Source organism: Argopecten irradians, chromosome 6 (assembly GCF_041381155.1).
Source record: "Argopecten irradians isolate NY chromosome 6, Ai_NY, whole genome shotgun sequence".
Taxonomy (NCBI): Eukaryota; Metazoa; Mollusca; class Bivalvia; order Pectinida; family Pectinidae; genus Argopecten; species Argopecten irradians.
In genome coordinates, this window is record NC_091139.1 from 12,584,947 (window position 1) to 12,607,941 (window position 22,995).

The 22,995-nt window shown below is 35.2% G+C and overlaps 1 protein-coding gene across 2 annotated transcripts; it reads right to left on the reverse strand.

Moving 5' to 3' along the window:
* Positions 1 to 6,777: 6,777 nt before the first annotated feature.
* LOC138325017 (transcription factor atf-2-like) lies at positions 6,778 to 21,548 on the reverse strand. 2 transcript variants are annotated; one of them, XM_069270355.1, is made up of 3 exons: positions 21,234 to 21,548; positions 20,925 to 21,026; positions 6,778 to 11,178 (listed from the first exon to the last, which is right to left on the reverse strand). In XM_069270355.1, the coding sequence occupies exon 3, from the start codon at positions 11,136 to 11,138 to the stop codon at positions 9,543 to 9,545; it is 1,596 nt and encodes a 531-aa protein (XP_069126456.1). In that variant the 5' UTR covers positions 11,139 to 11,178; positions 20,925 to 21,026; positions 21,234 to 21,548; the 3' UTR covers positions 6,778 to 9,542. The 2 variants fall into 2 exon arrangements, with proteins under 2 accessions (XP_069126456.1, XP_069126455.1); XM_069270354.1 differs by lacking the exons at positions 20,925 to 21,026; positions 21,234 to 21,548 and adding an exon at positions 19,870 to 20,841.
* Positions 21,549 to 22,995: the final 1,447 nt, after the last annotated feature.

Genomic DNA, 22,995 nt, shown 5'->3' on the forward strand with positions numbered 1-22,995 from the left:
TCAGTGATGTATGATGTAAATAACATGTTTATAAATGAAGACATATTTTTGAATACATGTTAAAATAATAATAATAGTCTTTGTTTAAAGTCGATAACGCTCGTCTTCCAAGTGGTCATGTATGCTGACGATATGAAAACATTTCCGAGAAGTTATTTGGCAAATACTTATAACGCTGTTAATTAGGATATGGGATCGTAGGCCTCTTCACTGTTTCTTTAATTTACCGCGTTTACTCACTTTAATATATAGTAGACAGTTGATTTATTTATTTTTATAAACATCCATTGTGATTTGTAAGAGTTACAATTTCTATAGTGATGGTAAAAATTCGTGCTTAGTAATATAAAATACAAAATTCAACCTTAATTTGAATTTCTGAATTGGCCATCATAGGGACATTGTAATGCCAGATTGATTTTGAATAACAATCCTTGACAAATTCACGGAATTGTACATTAAAACTTATTTTATTTTGTTCTGGCATCTGTAGTGTTCCATATTCACAGTTTGCAAACTTTTTTTTGTTTTGTTCATACCAAATTGCGATTAAGAAAATTAAGACACCAATTCAAAATTAAATGATTTTCTTAAGTTTAAATGTTATGGCAATAAAAAATCATCATAATTATTGTCGAAAACTTGTTGCTGAGTACAAGTGAGCGAAAGTGTTTGGGGGAGATAACTCGTACCACCTTCTGTACTAATCGGAACATCTCGCCCACTTCTTCGAACATCTAGTTTCGGAGAAAATGACGAGGTGATCCGATTGCTTCTGTACAAGTAGTTGCCGGAAGACTCTGATAAGTAAGGGAAACAACTCTTAAAGCCTTGTGTGTTTTATAGAAAACGTTACAAGGAGCGGTACCTAAGGTCAGTGACGTCATTAAAGGGACATGAACCTTAAATAAGTTGTGCTGTATGCTTAGATATGGTTTTCAGATGTTAATTGAATATTTTATTAAAATAATTGGTTATTTAAAACGACAGGAAAAACGTGGAGAATACTACCCCCAAAATGATAAAATAAACCGTCATGGTCGAAAGCGAGGTAATAATGAACAACAAACTTGCTGAAATGACAAGGAATATGAGTTTTCTACATTTAAGATTATTTTCTAATTTACAATGGTTGACATATGAAGTGTAGTATAAGCCATATTTCTTAATATTCGTTAAACAATTTGTATTTAGCGTAAGAATGATAAGTCAGAAGTCAAACGAGACTTTTCATTCGAAGGTGCACCGCGAAGGGAGGTTCTTGACTTAAATAATACACATAGGTACTTCAAACAAGTATAAAGTGGATATTTGCTCCCGTCTCTTTCATAGCAGCGAGCCATAAATATTTACCCACTTTCACAATCACGCACGTTACTGTCTCTTGTCGTACTCCGTTTTCTATCGGAATTTGTTTTTGTTCGCTTCACCCACGTTTTTGACCCACCATTTCATTTAACTTGTGAAGTGCATTGTGGGAGGTCACTACACACAGTCTTCGAAATTCGACCGGACCGGTTAAAAATACAGAAAGATGGAATTCCCATTATGATTATTTTATTTGAAACATTTGCACAATTACTGATATATATTACTAAGTAAGATATCTGACACGTCTTAAATATGTATTTTACTCTTTTTAATACATGGTTTATTTAGGTCCATGTCCCTTTAATTACATCAACGATGCCATTATTATCACCTTCACATTAGGATGCAGCTGTGATTAAAGGTGATTGGAGTAGGTCTAGAGCGCATGTCGTGTGCAAGCCTGTTGCCATGGCGACAAAGAAAACAATTTAGTTTTTTTTCTGCATTTCTATATTTGTAAAAACTCACTCATAGGTATTGTGATGTTTAAAGAACCATTACCTTTCGGAAACGGCTTTTAATTTTTAAAATGGAAATGTAAAACGAGATTTTCTAGAGTCGCAAAAATTACTAGCTTACCGTTAATAAAATACTTATCATCGCCTTGAGAACAATTCAATTACAATAAATTAAATGTCAATATTCGTAGCCGGCTTATGTTTCACGTCGTCATTCTCATACCGCACGTTAGTTGACTATCACTGGGCCAGACGGTAAAGCAGCTAAATGAATCTTTATTGCTAACATAAATTATGGAGGGAATCTTACATTTATTTGGTGTTGTAACCTCGTTTTAGGCCATCAATATGTATTTCCGTGTTTTTTTTTTTTTTTTTTTTTTTTTTTTTTTTTTAGAAACTTTCAATTTTGGTTTCGGAAAGCCAGAAGGCTTTTACATTCCAAATTTATATCTTCAAAATTTTGATTAAGATACGTTCAACATTTAGTTGATGCCGCCCGTTCAGACCTTAATTATAGACAACAAAAAACAAGGAACATGCCCTAAGTTTAGGTTGTCCTTAACTTAAAATTCCCTATTGAAAATCATTACAGAGGTTACTCAAAACTGTATGTTACGAAGCATTCTGTATTATGTAATGCTGTCTCATTTTATATAGAATCTTAAAGATGCTAAACGAATGGTATCTTTTCTCTTTCAAAAACAGGAACAGACAAGTTAGTATTATTCTTCTTACTTACTTTTTTAACATTATCACCATTGAACATTTTACTTCAAGATGAAGATATTAAAAGTGATTAATTTTCATCCCGAAAAAAAGTCCATGACAATATGTCATAAATGCAATTACGTACACACCAAAAGGAAAAAAAATGATTTTATATACATATATGTGTGTTAATTAAACACATATATACACGATTAAACATCAATTATTGTTCAAATAGTGAGTACAGTTTATGCTCTTTTGGCGGTGAAGCATTTTTAAGTAAACGAATTCCTTAAATTTAAAAAGTGTTCGTGAAACTGGCCATGAGCGCGGTATACGATTAAGACCATACATTCATTGTAGGCATATTTGTAAACACAAAGCCTGAATAACAACGAATCGCAAACAAACCAAACCGCTTACTTTATCCTCCTGATTTTTTTATTTGTAAAGGACACAAACACAAGCACATTTTCATTCTACAGTTATAATGATGAGGTAGATATCGGAAATAACATAGCTACTTATATACAACATAGAGTGTTCAATATCTCTTTAAGAGGTAGAGCTCTAATTATCACCTAACGTTAGAATGTAGACCACACACCAACAACACAATCTCTAACATACGTACGTCCAGTTATTTTTTGTTTTTTTGTTTTTGTTTAACTATTCATTGTCCGTTTGTTTAGCATTACTACGTAATGGAATTGATTGTGGTAGGCGGGTGTTTGGATGTAATATAGTATGCATATGACCAGGCCTAACATGGTCCATACGTCATACACATAATTTGATGACGTATCTATTTCTGCGTTATGTTTCTTATTATTTTGTTGTTTATGAAATAAACATTTGAATTTGTTTTGGTCATAGTGACGTATGTTTAGTAGAAAGCGTTCCATGTCACATCTAATCGTGGTAATGGGTAGATGAGGCGTCCCTGTGGTGATATAGTAGAATAATATGGTAGTTGGATTGTTGTGCCAATCCTTACATAACAAAAAACATCGATGTCTGACTACGATGAAATCGCACAATATTATAAAATTCACTGCATGTGTTCAATGCACATGTTCAATCGAACATAACCATTTTTTATGGATTTACTGCTATCTACGCACAGTGTAATTTCGGCCAGGCAATGTAATTATGATACAGAATGAATCCGAACATCCGTCTAACAGCACCACTATCTAGATATACCACTAACGACATGTTATCATGCTGACAATGATTCCTTATGGAAAAGGCTCTTTAACTTCAAATAATCTTTCATAATATTGTAAATAAATAAACAATTTTTTTTTGTTCAGGAAAAAAAATATTAAAATCGAAATAATTTTCTTGTCGTGGTTTAGAATAAAAAAACTTTACAATAGCGTGTACATTTTGTTTGAAATTGCTTGTTGGTCTGCTATAGGACAATGCCATGTTAGGACTAAACACGGATTACACAGTATTATGATATACAACGTAAATACACTAAAAACAAATATCATAGTAAGGTTATACGCAACACATTTGGAAGCATGTAGGTATTTTTATAGATAGCGTTCACTTCAGGAAATGTCTTAGAAAGACATATCTCATTTCTAGGAATAAACTTGTCCCAACATTTCGCACTGTTCTTCCATGCCTTATCTTTTCCCATCAGTCAATTGTGTGTTCTCTCGAGTAAATAACTACTTAGTGGGAACGAACTCATGTGATCTCAATGATTCACTCATCTTCCGAGTATGGTGGGACGAATTATAATTCGTGAGAAGAGTGTGCTGCATTGTCCTGCGAGATAAAAAAAACCTTTCATGCCTCCAAATATGTTTCGTATTGAATTATCTTTGTAGTTAGACAAACTGCTATAGAAAACACCTACAAGAGGCCAAGAGAGGCCATCGCTAAACTGGTTAACTGTAAGGTTTTTTTTACTCAAACATATTACAGTTAGGAGTTATGTGATAAAGTGAAACCTCAGGCCAATCATTTGTTTTAATCCTTTTAAGTAATTTGATATTCAATTCACATTGGGGCTCGAGAAATAAAAAAAACATTGACGTCATATATTACCTAGTATTGTATCTGATACCCCTCCTAGACGTCGGCTGCACACGTTATATAGATAGGACCTTTTCCCTCGATACATATTATCTGGCTTTAAAGGAGCGACATCTACGCATGAACACCACCACCGTCAGAAATCAGTATTCTCCCTAGTACTTGCTTCCTGTACTTCACGGGGCTAAGACATATATGATTACAGGCGTCAGAGATTGACCACAAATACAGTGACTGTTAAATGAATGTGTTGAAGACTAACATCCCCGAGTATCTGATTTAACAGCGGTGAAGATGAGAAACGAAAAGCCACATTCGGCTACTTTAGATTACAAACAATGCATGGTACTAAAAACAATAGCCAGAACAGGATTCCCTCTAAAATAGAAACAGAAGAAACGTAAAACGGTGTAATATTATAAAACGGGAAAAAATCTACCACTTCTGAAAAGATTACAAATCATCTTTCAAAAAGTGTAACCGTTAATCAACGGCGACTTTGTAATTGCTAAAATGGGATAACCGTTAAAATAAGTAGGTTTGCAGAAAGCTCAACATTGCGATTTAACAGGTATAACATCTCATCAAATCGTAGAAAAAGATAACATCAAGTATGCATTATGTCAAAAATTGATCCTTATGGCAGAATATGAAACAGTTATCCAATAACAAATGACGATTTCTCATTCATACGTTAGATAAACAGAACATTCAAACAGAGGATTGAATGAGATTGGGCATCATACTAACCTCACAATTATTCAATTGGAGTCTCTTACTATTGTTAAAGAAATGTAAAGCTAACAGACTTTAGTTAGTATTTTAAGTTATCAATAAAATCAAAGTACCCATATAATTCACGTATGCATTCATTAGTACATTGTTCTAATCAGTAGAATGGTGAGTTGTTCACAGTATGGTATCTGTTTTAATTTGCATGTAGCCGAATGTCGGCAAAAAAAAGGGTTGGGTTGCATTCCACGTACTTATAATAACCAAATGGTCGGTAACGTATTCTAGGAAACAAACCTATAACATTAGTATCACATGACATGTGTAAACAGCTTATTGTGACGCCATCTATCGATGGTTGGAATAGCGGCGTTTCTGCGAATCGAGAAAAAAATATTTACATATGTTCTTTTAAAATAAGTTTTAGAATTCAATTTAAATTTACCATCGAATAATTATCGAAACATGGACAAATATCCCTATTAGGTAAATCTCCAACACTGATTGTGGCTTCGTAAATCCATTCTCATGATTAACGGACGGGGATAAAGTTAACGTTTTCTAATATATTCTGTTTTATAGTAAACGATGAATTTTCACTAGCATAATAGTTATTGGTCTCTATTTAAATAATATTCGTTGTTCACAGATCATGATATAAAAAATATCTCCCAGAATACTTCCACGATAAAAGATCAATGCTTTTTAACCTAAGCACGCGAACAGAGGCAGAATGCTTTCCTTGATAGATAAAGATATATCAATGGCAAAACGCAACTAGTAAACTAGTTTTGACGCTAAGTTTTTTGTATAATATCAATAATGAAATAAGCTAGAGTGTCTGAATTCTTTGTTCAAGATATTAAGTAAGATTAAGTAAAAGTACACGCCATCTATACAAAATATCAAAACACGTGAATGTGTTTAAAAAAAGATCTCGTGGGTCGAAAAACTACATGTGCGGATGAAGTATCGTGAAGGCTTTGTGAGTTGGGCCTTATATTGAAGTAAGCTTAAAGAGTAGAGAATATCACGTTCGTGATTACGTCTATTACACCTGACCAAAGACCAATGTCGGTATCTAACATATCGCCTTTGTATATACAATATACTCCAAAACGACATAAACATTCTGTGCCATGAAAATGACACCCCATTCATCTGACGACGATTCACTTATTGTCATAATATGATTAAATAACTTAGAAATACAACTCATAAAAGGTCGCTTACGTCATTACAAATCCGACAAGGTCACTTATGTCATTACAACCCTGACAAAGCCATTTCTGCCATAACTTTAACTACAACTATCGCTTATGCTATGTGAAATATAACAATGTCACATTTGCCATATCTACATATAACTCAGATTAGGCTTCTATGTAATATGGTATACCGCATCAGTTATTATTTGTATTAATCATATATTCAACTGCAAAAGGGCAACTTAATTTTGTCTTTTAATATGAGGGATCTGACCAAATTACAAAAAGAGTCCCTTTTCCAAAGTAAAAAAAAAAAAACATACAGGCATTTCTTTCTAGACCATGAAATAATAAATTTTGTTGTCATGCGAAAACGTATGGGTATGTAGCATTATAAAAATGGAGGCTTATTTCTGACAATATTTACAAAATTATCATTTCACACATTTGCATCATTTATCCACGAAGACTGAGAGACGCGGCTAGGTTATATATTCAATAGAATAAAACATTAAACATCAAACATCTGTTACACCAAACGTGTAAAAATATGGCAACGGAGACATATCTTATGGCACATCTGTAATCATGGAGTCGACAAAATAATTCAAAAGTACCAACCAAATAGGAATGCCCTTGAATCCTTGAATATTAACAAAACCGGAACAGATGTTACCTACATAATAATTACCATCTACTTTCCGATCTATCATCCAGTAAACCCGTACATATCATAATAGTCTGTTGAATTCGTACAGGAATGCTTACGATCCCTGAATAAAGCAAAACTATCTGCTTACATATAAAGTTCAAACAGCACTTACATACCACATATATCAAATAGTAGTCCGCTAAACCTGCCTATATTATTAGGCTTTTTTTTTGCCTAATATATATTAGGCAATTAAAAAAATATTAATATAGGCAGGTTTAGCGGACTAATCAAATAACAGCCAATGCCGTGTACTACCTGGATATATTAAAACGATTGATAGTTCATGTTTATACTGAATGCTATCAAACCCGCCTGAGTACAAATATACATTGTAATCTTTATGTATATATATTAAATACATATCTTCCCACATTTTCCGATATCAGCGTAAGAACCCGTACATAAATAGTTGTCAGTTAATTTGAGGTATAGTGATACAACGGTAGTTTGAATAAAATATCGCCGCAGCTGAAGTTGAAAACAAAAATCACACACCCAAAAAATGCCTATCATTCGTTTAACTCCATTATTTGAAGATTGCTGACTTGCAGTTATCAAATGACTAGCAGAGCCGCAAATATAATCGAGGAAGATTTAATCTCGATCATTCTGACGCTTGTTTGGTAGGATTGCACCAAGGACTGATTATTGTCACTCCCTACTATATGTAGAATACAATATTGTTGTTTTTACATTTGACGTGTAGAAGTTTAAGTAGCACTTCATTAATATATATATATATATCATTGGTGATAGCAGCACTAAATTTCAGTAAAAGTCAACAGATAGCACTTTCTTTCCAATCCCCCTCAGGATTTAAAGTTCCCTGTACATTATACGGCAACATAAAGATGGTGAAACCTTTCGTAACAATATCGTATCAATCAATCTAGCGTGTGTCTACACTGTGGCGATGTTAGTGGTCCATCATCACTACACAAAGCTATATACAGATACCACACAAAAAACCCCATTGTAACACCCACAAGAATACAGGGACTTGCTTGGATATCAAGCCATAACTTAAGCTTCACAAAAATAAAACTATAATCTTAATAATGTGGAATTCGATAAGATAGATGAGGTATTTGTACTTGATAAAAAAATTATAATAATATTATGTTAAATAATTCGTTTCAATAAATCCCGGCATTTTACAAGTATGCACGTCACACAATACATAACGATATGGCACGTTTGAACATCATCAATCGAAAGCTAAATATATAGATATAGATATATAAATTAAATATGCACCAAACTGCCACTGTGTATGATAAGCTTGCTGAGCTAATACAAAATGAAAGTGATAAAAAGACCATAAATTCGAAAAAGATCATAAAAACCCTCAACAACACACAAAATGCGGATATAGATATGAAAAAGGCAAGGTCGAGGATGGCCACACACGGTAAAGTATTATTTCCCAGGAACCATGGCTTTGATGCGTGTTTTCTTTAAGTTATTGGATTTGTTTATTTAACCTCCACCGGAACCGGAAGTAGGCCTAATAATGGACTTCTAGGTATCGGCGCATGATACTTCATAACATTACGTGCTACTAGGTTTTCTTTTTATTTTATTTAAGGTATCATTTGGTAAACCAAGGTATAATTATCAAGACTTTAGAAAAATAAGGGAAGAATTGGCCGTGATGGTGTTATTTCCATGATATAACATTGCGTGTGTGACCATGTCGACTACGTGTCAGTGAAAATATATAAAACATTCTCACTCTTTAAACTCTTAAATACATAACTCGTTAAAAGAACATAAAACAAACAGATACATATCAATATTATAACATGGCCACCGCAAGTGGCCTTCACCCGTAATATTACACCTGTGCATCAGAGAGCATGCTGACCAACTGTCCCGACGCCTTGGAATATATAGGTAGCGTCTGACGTCTCGCAGTAATGTCACGTGGTCCAAATGCACGTGTTTTCAACGAATCCCTGCTTTGTATTAACAAATTTGACAATAACTTCTTAATCTATAAAAGGCAAAAGATGTAAAAAATAGTTCTTTTCAATTGAAAATGGTAGCATGATGAGATAGTGTAATAGAATATTGACACTACCTCCAAGTAATGGTTAGCGCGATTTCTTAGTACCTGAGTGTTCAACAAATACCTGATTATCAATAAAAAGATGGCGGCTGCCTTTCAATTTTTCAAATGAGATGGATTTCCACGAGTGTTGCTCCAGTGCGCATGTCACAGATCCAGTAATACCCGTACAAGTTAATGGAAAATGGACGTGTTCCCGATAGGCTCACCTAATTATCATATCAGAACGAATCACCGTCCGATTTTTCTTGGGAATTGTTTTCTTTGATCCTTTTCTGTTCTATCAATTCCTTGAGCTTTCTCATTTCATCCTGGAGATCATCCAACTCATCCCGAAGTTTTCCGTTTTCCCCTGCTAAGTACTCGGACTTAGCTTCACGAACCATCGTCAAACTTTTCCTGTTCTCTCGGCATTTCCTGGCGGCCTCGTTGTTTCTACGACGTCGTTCAGCATACTTCGGATCAATATGGGAACGTGGATTGTGTTTGTGTCCGGATTTCCTGCCGGAGGACGTTGACGAGGTCTTGAGAAGAGGCAGGGGACCTGATTGAGCAAGGGCGATCTCCGACAGTTGAGCTAAACCGTTGATTAAGGGGTTGCCGAAAGCGGCTGAGTGTGTGAAGGACCCGTACTGTCCAGGGGACTGAGCGAATGAGGTATACTCTGCTGGTGATTTATGACGTAACTTATGAGGTAGAGCAGTTGACGGGGGACTCTGTGATAACACGTGTTCTCCTGACGAGGCCGAAGTTGAGCTTTCGTTTCCAGATATTCCACCGGACTTATTAACAGTTAAAGAGAGGGGCTCCTCCTGCGTGGAGTTGTCGTCTGAATAGTCCATTGTCTTTTTCATTTGCATCGCTAACGATGCGCTAGGAGGTTGATTCCTAGAGTACATAGACGAATGTACCGACGTGGAAGGACTATCCGGACCTCCGGGGTAGTATTGCGGAATATCTGAACCATACATGACCTCCTGGTCAACTTCCCTCTTCACGTGCTGGGAATGTGCAGGGGGAGGTTGATCTTCCGGATCGTCTGTTTCACGGTAGGCCGCGGAAGCATGGCTCCCGACAGAGGCATCATCGGAGGTAGATACGGCAACGTACATCGGCATTGGACCATTGGCGCCGAAGTTCATTCCAACAGGCATTCCTCCTGCCATATGGAGGAGTGGTGGGGGTACAGAAACAGGGATATTCCCTCGACTACTACCTACGTATCCGGTAGGCATAGATTTGTTCCCCGGAGACATTCCACCAACAGCACTAGTTCCTACTAAAGGTGGGCTGATGGAGGGTTTCTTGTGGACCGGAGGAGGTTCGTCATCCCCGACAAATGTCTCGTTTAGAGGTATCCCGTAACGTTTCTTAATGGCATAAAGTTCGTTTCTAAGTCCACAATTGTCCCTCGTGAGATCAACAATACGGTTCTCTAGTGCTAGATCATGATACCTTCGCTTCTCACGTGATCGTCTAGCGGCGTCGTTATTTTTCCTACGCTTTTCCCAATAGTGATCATCTTTCTTGTTTTCTGGGATGAATTCGCGTTGTTTACGCGAGGGTATGTACTCGTCAGGGTCAGTGGATGTTGGGGCTACAACACATGTGGGTATGGAAGAGGATTGGGTAGGGTAGTCACAATCGCTGGACTGGTCGCTCACAGATTCTCCACCGTTATTTGCACTGCGAAAATTCTTGATTCCATCCATCGCATCACATGAAGATGTCTCAGAAGCATTCGAAGGGTTGAATTGGCTGTCGGCTCGGGCGTGGTCAGGCTCGCTCGTGCTAGGGCTAGTGGCGTCTTTTAGCATTATACAGGTATCGTCAGGTATCTGCGCGTCAACGCCAGAACTGCAACAAAGAATGAGTAAAGTTCACAGATGATGCCAAAAACGATTTCATTTTATCACATCCTAAGTAATGTCATTTTATTTATAAAAGTGTACGATATAATTGCAAGAAAATGACATATCAACTTCACTGCTACCATTATTTGTGCCCACGATTAGCTAGCTTTCATGTAATCTGTCAAATTGTAACTTATATATATATATATATATATATATATATACACTGTATATCATCGTGATAATATGATTGTAATGGCTTTGGATAATTTCTATAAATATGAAACTGGGTCAGAGGTCCACATTGTAAAGTGTAACACAAAATGGAAGGAGAATGAGAAAAAGATGTTAACCACCAAGTAATGCTTATTGAATTTCCCTTTTTATATTTAGGCTGCTTTTGAGATAAAAAGTTATTTGTATTTACATGCCGCATACTTTTGCCAAAACAACAGATAGCCGGATAATTATTTTCATATGGATTGATATATTCGATTTCCGAAAATTAATTCATAATTCCTGGAATTTCGAAGACAAAAAGATAATTATCAAAGGTTTTTCAATTGTTTATTTATCATCTGTCTAATGACTTCTTGGTAGTTACCTTTTAGTCTCAAATTTAGGATTTGAAATACTTTTAAGATATTTTATTTTAGGATTTGAAATACTTTTAAGATATTTTATTGTATTGCTAACAAAATGACTTTGCAAACTTTTGTATAAATCTACAATCCATAAAGTTAACTAGCATAAGTTTCTTTTAAACGTTGATGAAAAAAAAAGGAAAAAACATTACATCAATGCTGAAACAAGTTAATGTTGTCTTAACGTTCCATTGTTTTATGATATCCACAGGACAGGAAACGTTACAGATGTCAAGCATCATAATACACGATTAGGTTTCGTTTTAAAAAATGATTCTTTCTAAACTTTCTTATCATACTACCTATGTCGAAAATATGTTTACCGTGGCAACTAAATATATGTTGAGTAAAGAAGAAGTTAGCGTGTCTTAGCGGTAATATAAGTTAGACTTTAACAAAGGATTTCATACTAAAAAAACAACTTTGATATTATACATGTACATGCCGCATACTTTTGCTAAAACAACAGATAGCCGGATAATTATTTCCATATGAATTGATCGATATATGGCGATATATTCGATTTGCGAAAATTAATTCATAATTCCTGGAATTTCGAAGACAAAAAAATAATTATCAAAAAATGAACTTTGATATTTTATAAAATTATAATATAATATGTATATTAACCAGTATGATTATGACGACTATAAAGAGTTTCAGAAAGGGACCAGGAGAGGATAGTGGTTTCAGAACGATCGATGGTATTAACGATATCCCGATGACGACAAAATGACTGACGTTACTTTCTCACACTACAGTAGAAACATCAAACAACGTCCACCACTTCAACCTGACATCTGGCCTTAATCAGGGCTTTAATGACACCAGGTCACGTGGTGTCAAATAAGGTCAGGCAAGGTCAGTAGGGGCCCCGATACTGAGTAGAAACTACTGTTATCTTGATATCGTATCCATATCTTTTTCAGTGATTCTTGTTCACATAAAACAGGAGCTTAATATCTGGTTACTTGGTGCTTTTTGTTTTTGTTGGTTTCTTGTTTGGATTTTTTCTTCTCCATGAACAGTTAAATTAAATTTAAGCGATAGTTAACAATTCAAAATAATTATATACAGGGATTTTAAGAAACCGACATGAGTCTTATGCGTGGAGAAAATCTGCGATACAACAATATAATTGAATTGCGACCGAAAAAAACCCCATTACAGCGTAACGAATGTAAATGGTAAATTATGACAAAAAGTACCATCCACCAATGTACCGTGTTATATAAAGATTGATCAACCATGAGTATGTTAAAATAACCCCATCATGTATATCTACTTGTATTTAAACGGTGGCCATCTGTATTTATGATTTTCTGTTTATCATCATATCATTTTCACCAAATTAAAGATATTGCATACTGAAGTATATTGCCCTCTCCTATCTATGAAGATTAAAGTATGAGAATCACCTTTAATCATCAACCATAGCAAACATGATAGTCGATCTTATTTCAACCGTTGCCTTCATTTATGAGATTGATTGCGTGATATGGAGTTTGACCGCCACTACCACATATTCACATGGACTTGAGATGGCCATAGTGTTACTATGGTCAGTATGAGTCATGGATGACCATACTGCTCCATCAGTGATCCGAATCACTACCCAGATGACCCAAGGTGAACCTTAACTGGGGCCCTACCGGAGAATGGGGCTTCAACAAGTTGACCCGGTGTGAACCATTTGCTGAATGTGCATTAAGGGAGAAAAAACTGCATCTTATTGTCCGAAATTAGGGTGGGAGGGGGATATGTGCCTGGCTGTCTGAACATGAGTCGATGCGGGGAGGCTGCAGTCTATTGTCTGACTATAGCTGCATGCACAATGCACAGTGGTAGTAATGGTCGGATTGTGAGGTCATGACCTCGCGAACTCTATGCAGTATGTAAATCAGAACAAAAAATAAAATCTTCTGTGCTTTCTAGTTCTCAATTATCCCTACCAGAACCCACATTCTTCTATCAATCATGGGAGAAATAATAAAAAGGGAACTATTGAAATGTGCCATGCCTCATCTATTATTAATGGTAGGGTGCACCTGGTCGTGTCCCGAGTTAACCCTGGATGAATGGTCAGTATGGCGGTCATGGGGCGGACAGGTTCGCGGCTGGTGACGGGACATTACACGGGGGGTATAGGATCCAAGGTCACATCATGTATAAATGATTCAAAAACGTTTTATTGCGGAGATATGCATTATGTTGTTAAATAGTTCAAAGCTTTAGCGAAAGAAAGGACTTTTCTTGTAAACAAAACCTATTGATATTGTATGATAAGCTATTCCGTCAGAACCACGAAGTCATATAGAAGGAGAAACAAATTAAAAAGTAAGCCAAATGTACTTCAGTAGGGGCCCCGTAAGTTGCAGCGCTGACTTACTGACGTACACGTTTTAAACGGATTTCTCTCCTAACGCATATAAAATTTCCGTAAATTACAAACACAATTCAAAAGCTTTTGATTATGTTTTTAATTTATGGTGATATTATTTACATAATTAAACGCCAGTTGCTTTGACATTCAACTAATACTGTTATGGCACATTGACTTATACAAATGTTTAAAATAGTGATCTGCACACCAACATTAACTTTACAATGGTTACGGTTCTAAAACAAACAAACATATTGTACCGTTAAACCGTAATGGTTGACCAAGTTACACAAAGTAGGTAACACTCCTACTGTACACTAACACGGCACGTGTAAAAACAAAAGGCGTTCCACTTGGATGACTTACACACTTACACAACGACAACTGTTATGGTTTAATAAATTAAAAAAAAAGTAGCAAAATTATGTTGTGGGTTACGGACTTACATAAAATACAACCCTGACAAGCGTTTCGGTTCAATTACATTCAAACCACACTCATACATTGACAACCGATATGCTTAAATGACTTGCATACAGTACAACATCGAAACCGTTTCGGTTCAATGACGTCCATACGTAAGATAGAACCGCCACCATGTGCTCTCGTGCACTAACTTGTAATTTACGTATAACTGTTCCAGGTCACTAAAACGTACGCACACAGTACCAGTATCTGTTTCAGTTCATTTAGTTACACACTTAATCGTTTCAGAATTTGTTCTGTTTCAAATACAACGTAAATCCTGACCACAGTGTTTCATTGAAATACACTAAATAATTTACAAACAGAGACATGAATATTAAGTTGAAACATAATATTGCAATATCCGGGCAAGGCAACACGACCCGATGACATAAGGTTTGGTGGAAATGTGGTGTATGAATTTAATTATAATTTTGATATGAAACCTTTCTAGATACAACACTGATATAACAAAATAGAGGTTATAATATATATATATATAGAGAGAGAGGCGAAATAAATGCAGGACAAGGTGACAACGATATACAGGTAGTATATAATATTGGACAAGCTCTTCTAATCTACATTGTTTTGTACAGTAATTTACATTAAAACAAACCATAACCTTAAGTCTTTCATCTAGTCTGTTGCTCCAGTTTAAATATTTCAGAACCTGACAAACAATATTTGTAATCTACGTAAGTCACTTTGTGTTTTCAGCTTGAATAGGTACGTGGATCCAACCCATTGTCAACTAGGCAAACGCGTCTCCGCATTATCTAGGTCTAATAAGCCAACAGGCGGTGAATTACTCAACCACGTTGTATGACGCGATCACAGAAAGAAGTGCGTCTCTGTAATGAGAATGAATCAGCCTTATGTACTTGTTTCAGCCTGATATTCCCCGTAAAAACCACTCCTCTTGAACGTGCGGAATAGCACGAGATCGCAGAAACTATCTTCTATCGAACAGTACCCATACATTTAAATAGCTCGACAGTAATAATTCAATGATACATATACATATATGTAAAGGTTTTCAACAAATAACACTGTAATATAATCTTTCTTTAAATTTAATACTTCTTTAATCAAAATGTCACCAATACTGTCTTTATACCTCATTCTTGTATAATACTATAAACAGATTAAATTCTACACATTTCTCTGTACACGTACAATGATAGATTCATTTTTGTCACATTTCCTATTGTCGATTGTCCACAAGGATCATATACATGTCTTTATCATATGATTTAGGGTATCAATAAATTTTCTTCTATTTTTTTAATGTTACATAAATCTGGTTTTTGTTCATATTATAAATAGTTTTCTTTATAATCGGTCTTTTCTTTATACAATGATATACACTTCATTTCACATTACACTTTATCCACTGTTTCAAATCCTACAAATTTCCTTCCCAAAATTGAAAAGTTACACATAGTTGTAGTACACTTTCTTAAATAACGAAACACGCTTTTTCTTATTCAAGCATCTTAACCCGGTAAAGAATTCGAAATAGTGACATCAATGCTTATGAGTATTTTCTTTAACTATTTGATAAATTAATATACGTTTTAATGCTTTATTACATTGATTTTTCAAAGGATTATTTTTCCAAATTAATACTTATTTTTGAATCTTTGTTTTTCCATACTGATATAAAAAGAGAATTGGTCTATCAGAAAATCAGGTTTAGTATGAAAACAAAGAAACATCGATTGTATAATTATACACTTAATTTCTACACGTTCAGAAAATCTGTTTACCTATGTAGAACACGTTTAGAAATTTTGTACAATTGTATAACACAATAAGACTTATCTAATGGTACCTACTGCCTTACAGACAAATGCCTCATACAGTATTTTGTTAAACATTGGTGCACATCATTTCTACATTTCTTTTTCAAAAGCCACATACGCTTATAATTAACTTATATGTATATGTGTGTGTCAGGTCTGGATGCAGTGTCTTGATGTTCCGGATGAAAGATTAATATATGGATATTTGCTATGTGATATCGAGCTAATGACCTATTTTAGTGTTACTAGAATTAGAGAAGATGTATGCCATGATAAATGTTGGTATGACACACTGCCTGTTGAATGACAGTATATGTGTAAGTCGTAATGTGTATGTGTCATTCTGCAACATGCTTTCATGTAGACTATTTAAAAAGAGAAAAATAAAAAAAGTTACACACATTTCTCACAGATTCAATTTTTTTTGTAAAATGTGCGTTTAAATTTTAATATATAGTTTCCAATTATTGCCCTACACAAATTCACATAGAGATTCTTTTTACTTCCTAATACAACTTTACACACAATTTATTTTTACTTCCTAATACAACGTTACACACAGTTCACTTTTACTTCCTTTCACATACCAGTTCTGCTTACTTTTGTATAAACTTAACTCACAGTTTTTGCTCCCACTCCTTAATACAAATGTTAAACTTAACAGTCTGATTACATCCGTATTTAACATTACATATATTCGTTTCACTTCTTTATACAACTACAGATACAGTTACTATCCCCTTCCACATAATAGTTTGAGTATAATTTCTGTTTCTTTCCCTATAAAACGTAACATAGTTTTCCTTTACTTCCTATCAAACTTAACACACATTTCCCATTCCCTTCCTTATCAAAATTTTCATGCGGTTTCTGTTCCCTTCTTTATAAAACTTTACATACACTTTCCGTTCACTTCATTTTAAAGCTTTACATACATTTTCTGTTCCCTTCCTTTTAAAACTTTACACGCAATATATTTCCTTCCTTATAAAACTTTCCATACAATTTATATTCCTTCCTTAAAAAAACTTTACATACAGTTTCTGTTCCCTTCCTCATAAAAGTTTCTGTTCCCTTCCTCATAAAACTTAACATACAGTTTATGTTCCCTTCTTCATAAAACTTTACATACAGTTTCTGTTTCTTCCTTATAAAACTTTGCATACAGTTTCTGTTCCCTTCCTCATAAAACTTTACATAACGTTTCTGTTTCTTTCCTCATAAAACTTAACATACAGTTTCTGTTCCCTTCCTCATAAAACTTTACATACAGTTTCTGTTCCCTTCTTCATAAAACTTTACATACAGTTTTTGTTCCTTTCCTCATAAAACTTTACATACAGTTTTTGTTCCCTTCCTCATAAAACTTTACATACAGTCTACTCATTTCCATCCATGATGATGGCAACACTTTTCCTGTACAATATCACACACATTCCTACACATTTAAGATTTTACATGAGGTTTTAACTAGTTCCTTACATAATTATACATATATTTACTTCCTGGTTAAGGTTTCACATATTAACGCCTACCTCCTGATATAATGGCGAATACAATGCCTATAATTTGTTTTCTTATTCTATTTTATTGTTATTTGATCCTGCTAATATACACATATTATCTCAACATTTCCTTAATCTTATACATTAAAACTTATTATTACCAAACTATCCATAGATTAAAGAAGAATGACACATGTAGTTAGAACTTTACTGTGCCAGCTTCCTTGTTATCCTGGTTGACCTCCCATTCAAACTTCACCATCTGAGTATCCATATTGTTGTAGATTTGTGAGCTTTTTGTATTGAAAATAGACAATAGTATTTCGACAAAGTGAACTTGTTCTTCATATCGTACGAGTGTATAGTTTGTAGCTTCCTTCAGTTCAAAAACTTTTGGGTACTCAATTGAATGATATCTCCCTATATTAAGATAATCGCTTTTAATATCATACGACGTTTTCTTTATTATCTAAATGAACAATTCTTGATGTGAATCTTCTGACTAAGCGGTAAATCGATAAAATGCGGGATTTCGAACAACTGATTTATTTGGTGTGGCCTTACCTTTATATCTCAGATATTTTTATAGCTGAGAGAGCAGCAACATGAGAGGGCATATTGCACTATTGTGAATAGTCACTGTATGTTGTAATGCAATCCAGACGAAGAGTTTTGTTACAGTACCTATCCTATCCACAATAAGTAAGAGGGGTGAGGCCAAGCGTGAGATGTGGTGCGTGAAAAGGTTTAAACAGGGAGAAAATAGACCTTTACATACAGATTCTCCTGTATATGTTATGCAATGGTTGAGGAATGTCTTGGGCTGGGTATTATGGGACTGTTAACGAGGCTGCGACGCTCCTTACGAATGGTGTTTAGGAGATTTGTGGGATATCCTACTGAGACCAGACTTTAGGTGGAATGTTTAGTGAAAAAGTTTAATTAGGTTTAATTGACAGACCTTTCTAGACATAACGTTTCCAGTGGATGATAAATTCACTTTGAATTACTTTGAGGTTTATTCAGTATACAGCTGGGAGAATGAAAAGTTCTAGGAGTATACAAATTGAGTAAAATGATGGTAATACTAATATTGTAGAAGACCATGAAGAGGATAAAGAGGTTTTCTGTCAAAACATGAAACCTTTGGATCAGGAGTTTTATTATAAAATGGGGAAAATTATTCTATATAAAGCAGTAATTTATTCTGTCTTACTAACATTACAGGATACTAGAACTGATAACTACAGTAACTTAGCATTATGATACCAAAGTCTTAAATGCATATAAAGATAAAAGTGTTACATAATATATATAGTTGTAAGGATAAATAAAAGTGTTACATAATATATATAGTTGTAAGGATAAATATATTACAACCACGATTTTATACATACTACAAAACACATTACTGATAACATTATCAGCTTTCTTAGTAGATAACGCTCATATAAAGATATAAATATCAAACACAAAAATTGACATAAACTTTAAACATGTCAAGTATTTATATAACACAGTTTTATAGGCAAACATAATAAACAAGACTTATAGGTAAATATATAACACAAATTTAACATGCAAAATGTTTATATAAAAATGTCTAGTCAAACCTTCTACACATGACTTTTGGCAATATACATCATACACATTAATCTTGCAAAATGTTTATGTCAATCCGTTTTATAGGCAAATATATATGACACAAGACTTGTAAACAAATAGATTGCACAACTTCATTGGCGTTTATTCAATATACCAAGTCAAAGAATATCGACCAAAATCTGTGTAATAGCTGCAACATACTTTATCAATAAGAAACACGTTTCTATATAGGTAAAAAATATCATAAGGACTATCTAAATCCACCACATCAGTATCCTTACCTACCTTCTCATCATTTGCGGTAAATCACTTGTTACCATCTCGAATATTTCTGTGATGACAGTGATTCTTTTTGTGTGCGAAGCTTTACAACAGTGTGGTAAACAAGTATCTGGTAAACATCACCATGACCTTGACTTTAATGTTATTGACATTTGCTACTTATTGCGTAATACCGGCTTCACATATACTCGTCTTACATAACAATGATGAAATTAATTAATTAGTCAATTTTGTCATGGACACGAATTAGGTCTAGTTTATAGTAAATATAGACAATTTGAAATGACACTAAAATAACTATTATCTATTATCGGCAGTGCTATAGAACATCGTGATATGTTAATGGCTGACACATTACATCAATGAGACTGGCATGTCTTCCTTTTAAAGGGTCTACCAAAATATTTTAAATATCTCGGATTGAAACGCTGAGTGAGAGGTTATGTTTAATATGACTGTTATATGTAGCAGCCGTTGTTTGCAGCATGCCGTAATGATAAGCTACAACAATCGGTGTTTCAGATTCAATGGATCAACCACATGACGGGAAGCAATATTACACAATTGAACTTACACAACATACCGGGTCAGATTACAGCTGAAATGACCCGAAAGGTGAAGTACTGAATTACGCAACAGCTTGAGCCGTGTGACGTAATCGGGGGGTTTACATAACTCCGATTCTGAATCTACTACGAGGCTGGTCATGTGACAAATGACATAAATAATGCCAATGTTTTAGATATCATGATCCAAGTCATTACTTCAGTAAGAAATAAAACATTCTAAGAATGTTACAGTATACTTTTCTATCTGTGTAGCTACTAGGATCAATGTAAATACTACATAGGCCTGTTCCATAGCTGGCACGTACGTGTGATGAGAGCCAGCTAAGATTGGGGTTGTGTCATCAGGCTGATAACAATACGTTACACTACATATAGGTGTATTACGGTTTCTCCCTTCTACCCACTATATCGGCCCGCTGTACAAACAAGCCCTGACCTCCCGAGACCCCGGTACACAAAGAGGGGAAGTATACACCAATATATACATACCTCCTGGCTTTTACATCTGTCCACACATAAATATAGATTTCCCCGAATGTTTACAAGGTCCGTCGGTCCCACGCTGTACTTCCAACAATGAGGTAGAGGATGCTGTAAGACAAGAACAATTATATAACTTGTTAAAACTGGACATCCACAACGCTGGTCACGTGGTTCGTGAACTGATATAACCTCCGAGTACACAAGGCTATACAGCGAACACAACTGCGCTTTTTTACACTAGCTGACTGGCCGGCAGTTGGTCAGCCGGCTAGTGTGATTACCATGAGACCGGGCTACACACTGGCCTAGACTTACCTCAGCAGTAAGGTCAACTGAGGTGAAACAGCCATTGAGTTTGAGGGCCGAACTCGGGACGAAGCGGGGCCATGTCCTCAATTACTGTCGTGACCTGGCACAGATGCGTGCGCATGCAAGTTATATAATGGGCGCGTAACGTATACTGAGTCGATACGTTCTACCGTATGTAGGTCACCCATGAATTCTTGTATACTGTCATACTAGGAAAAATTAGCCAATCCCGGTTTGGTTAAGTAACCACCCGGGACAGCATACCTGGCAGCAGTGGTGCTGGGTATATGTGTGTATAACACGTCTGACACCCAGCTGTCAGTGACGTACTGGATGATTTGTAATTATGTTAGAGCACAGCTAGTAGAGATAATATTGTTGACATGCAATACGAGATATATCGGTAGGCTTACAGGTACCGGCCTGTGATCTCTGGCCAGGCTTCCCGCGTTCTGGGTTAGCTTCCGTAAAGATATACTATTTGATAATAGAATAAATATTGATAATAATTATCATGTGGATTGTGGTACAATTGTGTTGCCTTCACATGTATTACCACACACAGGGCTTGTTTACATTTTGCCAATGTATATGGATCAATTCAATATGCATTATAACTGTGGTATATGTACACCTCTATGGCACCACGAATACCTACTAGATCACCACAATTTAACTCTTTGATGTGGGAGTAAGACAGCTGTTTCGCTGGCTGACTTGGTTTTTTATGTGGGGTCAGATAGAGGTTAAGTCCGGCCAGAGTTTCTCACACCACATTTGCATAAAGCCTCTCCGGACCGACAACGTCGCCATTCAACCATTGCAAAGTTAGATCGATAAAGGCCATGTGTTACCATGCCAACAGGTCCCTACTATTTGTGGTAATAATAATAATGTTAATTTCTCCACGTGTGTGAGCTGTGAATGATATGGATCCATTTGCATCGCTATGATAGTTGTACGAGTAGCCACGTCACCTCTCCCGGCACATATGTGTTAGGTATAATAACTCAGGAAGTCGGTCAATTGATGCGAAACCCCTACTACCACCACTGTGTAATGTGACGTAGCAATAATTTCCAGAGACAAGCTGAGGCATGCGCTTTCGCATTTTTAAGGTCGTCCTGCCACAATAATATCTATTTTCAGTAGAACCTGCTTATACACAGTAATGACTCGCAGGTCTGCAGGAGTGTTGCATAGTGTACTCCGATATTTTCATTCATAATTACTACGAGAGCAGTCGTAGGAAAACGTCAACACATATATACATTGAATAGTTACACTGCTTAAGACCGCTCAAAACAATTAATATTGCATAATTAACTTACACATTCAAATAGCACTGTAAGTTCTTGATAATTATTGTTATGGTCAATAGACTTTGATATTGCGAGATAATAGAGTCGAGGTTTAAAATATAAAAATATAACTGATTCCTTCAATAATCTGTTAGAATTAATTTTCGTTCGATTTTCATACGAAATCCGACTTTCTGATTGACAGATTCGTTCTTTTCATATACGGAAAAAGATGCAAAAATCCAACGTTATCATGACGTTACAATAGAGACGTTGACGTTGCGACGACGTCTCTATTGTAACGTCAAGATATTCGACGACAACGATTATTTTCGAAAAAAATAATCCATTGGAAAATCAAAGGAATCGTTCATTTATGTTATCAAGAAGTCTGGAAAATTAATAATAAGCACGATGTAACTATTTTTAAAGGCCCACTACCTTTCCGAAACGGCTTTTAATTTTTA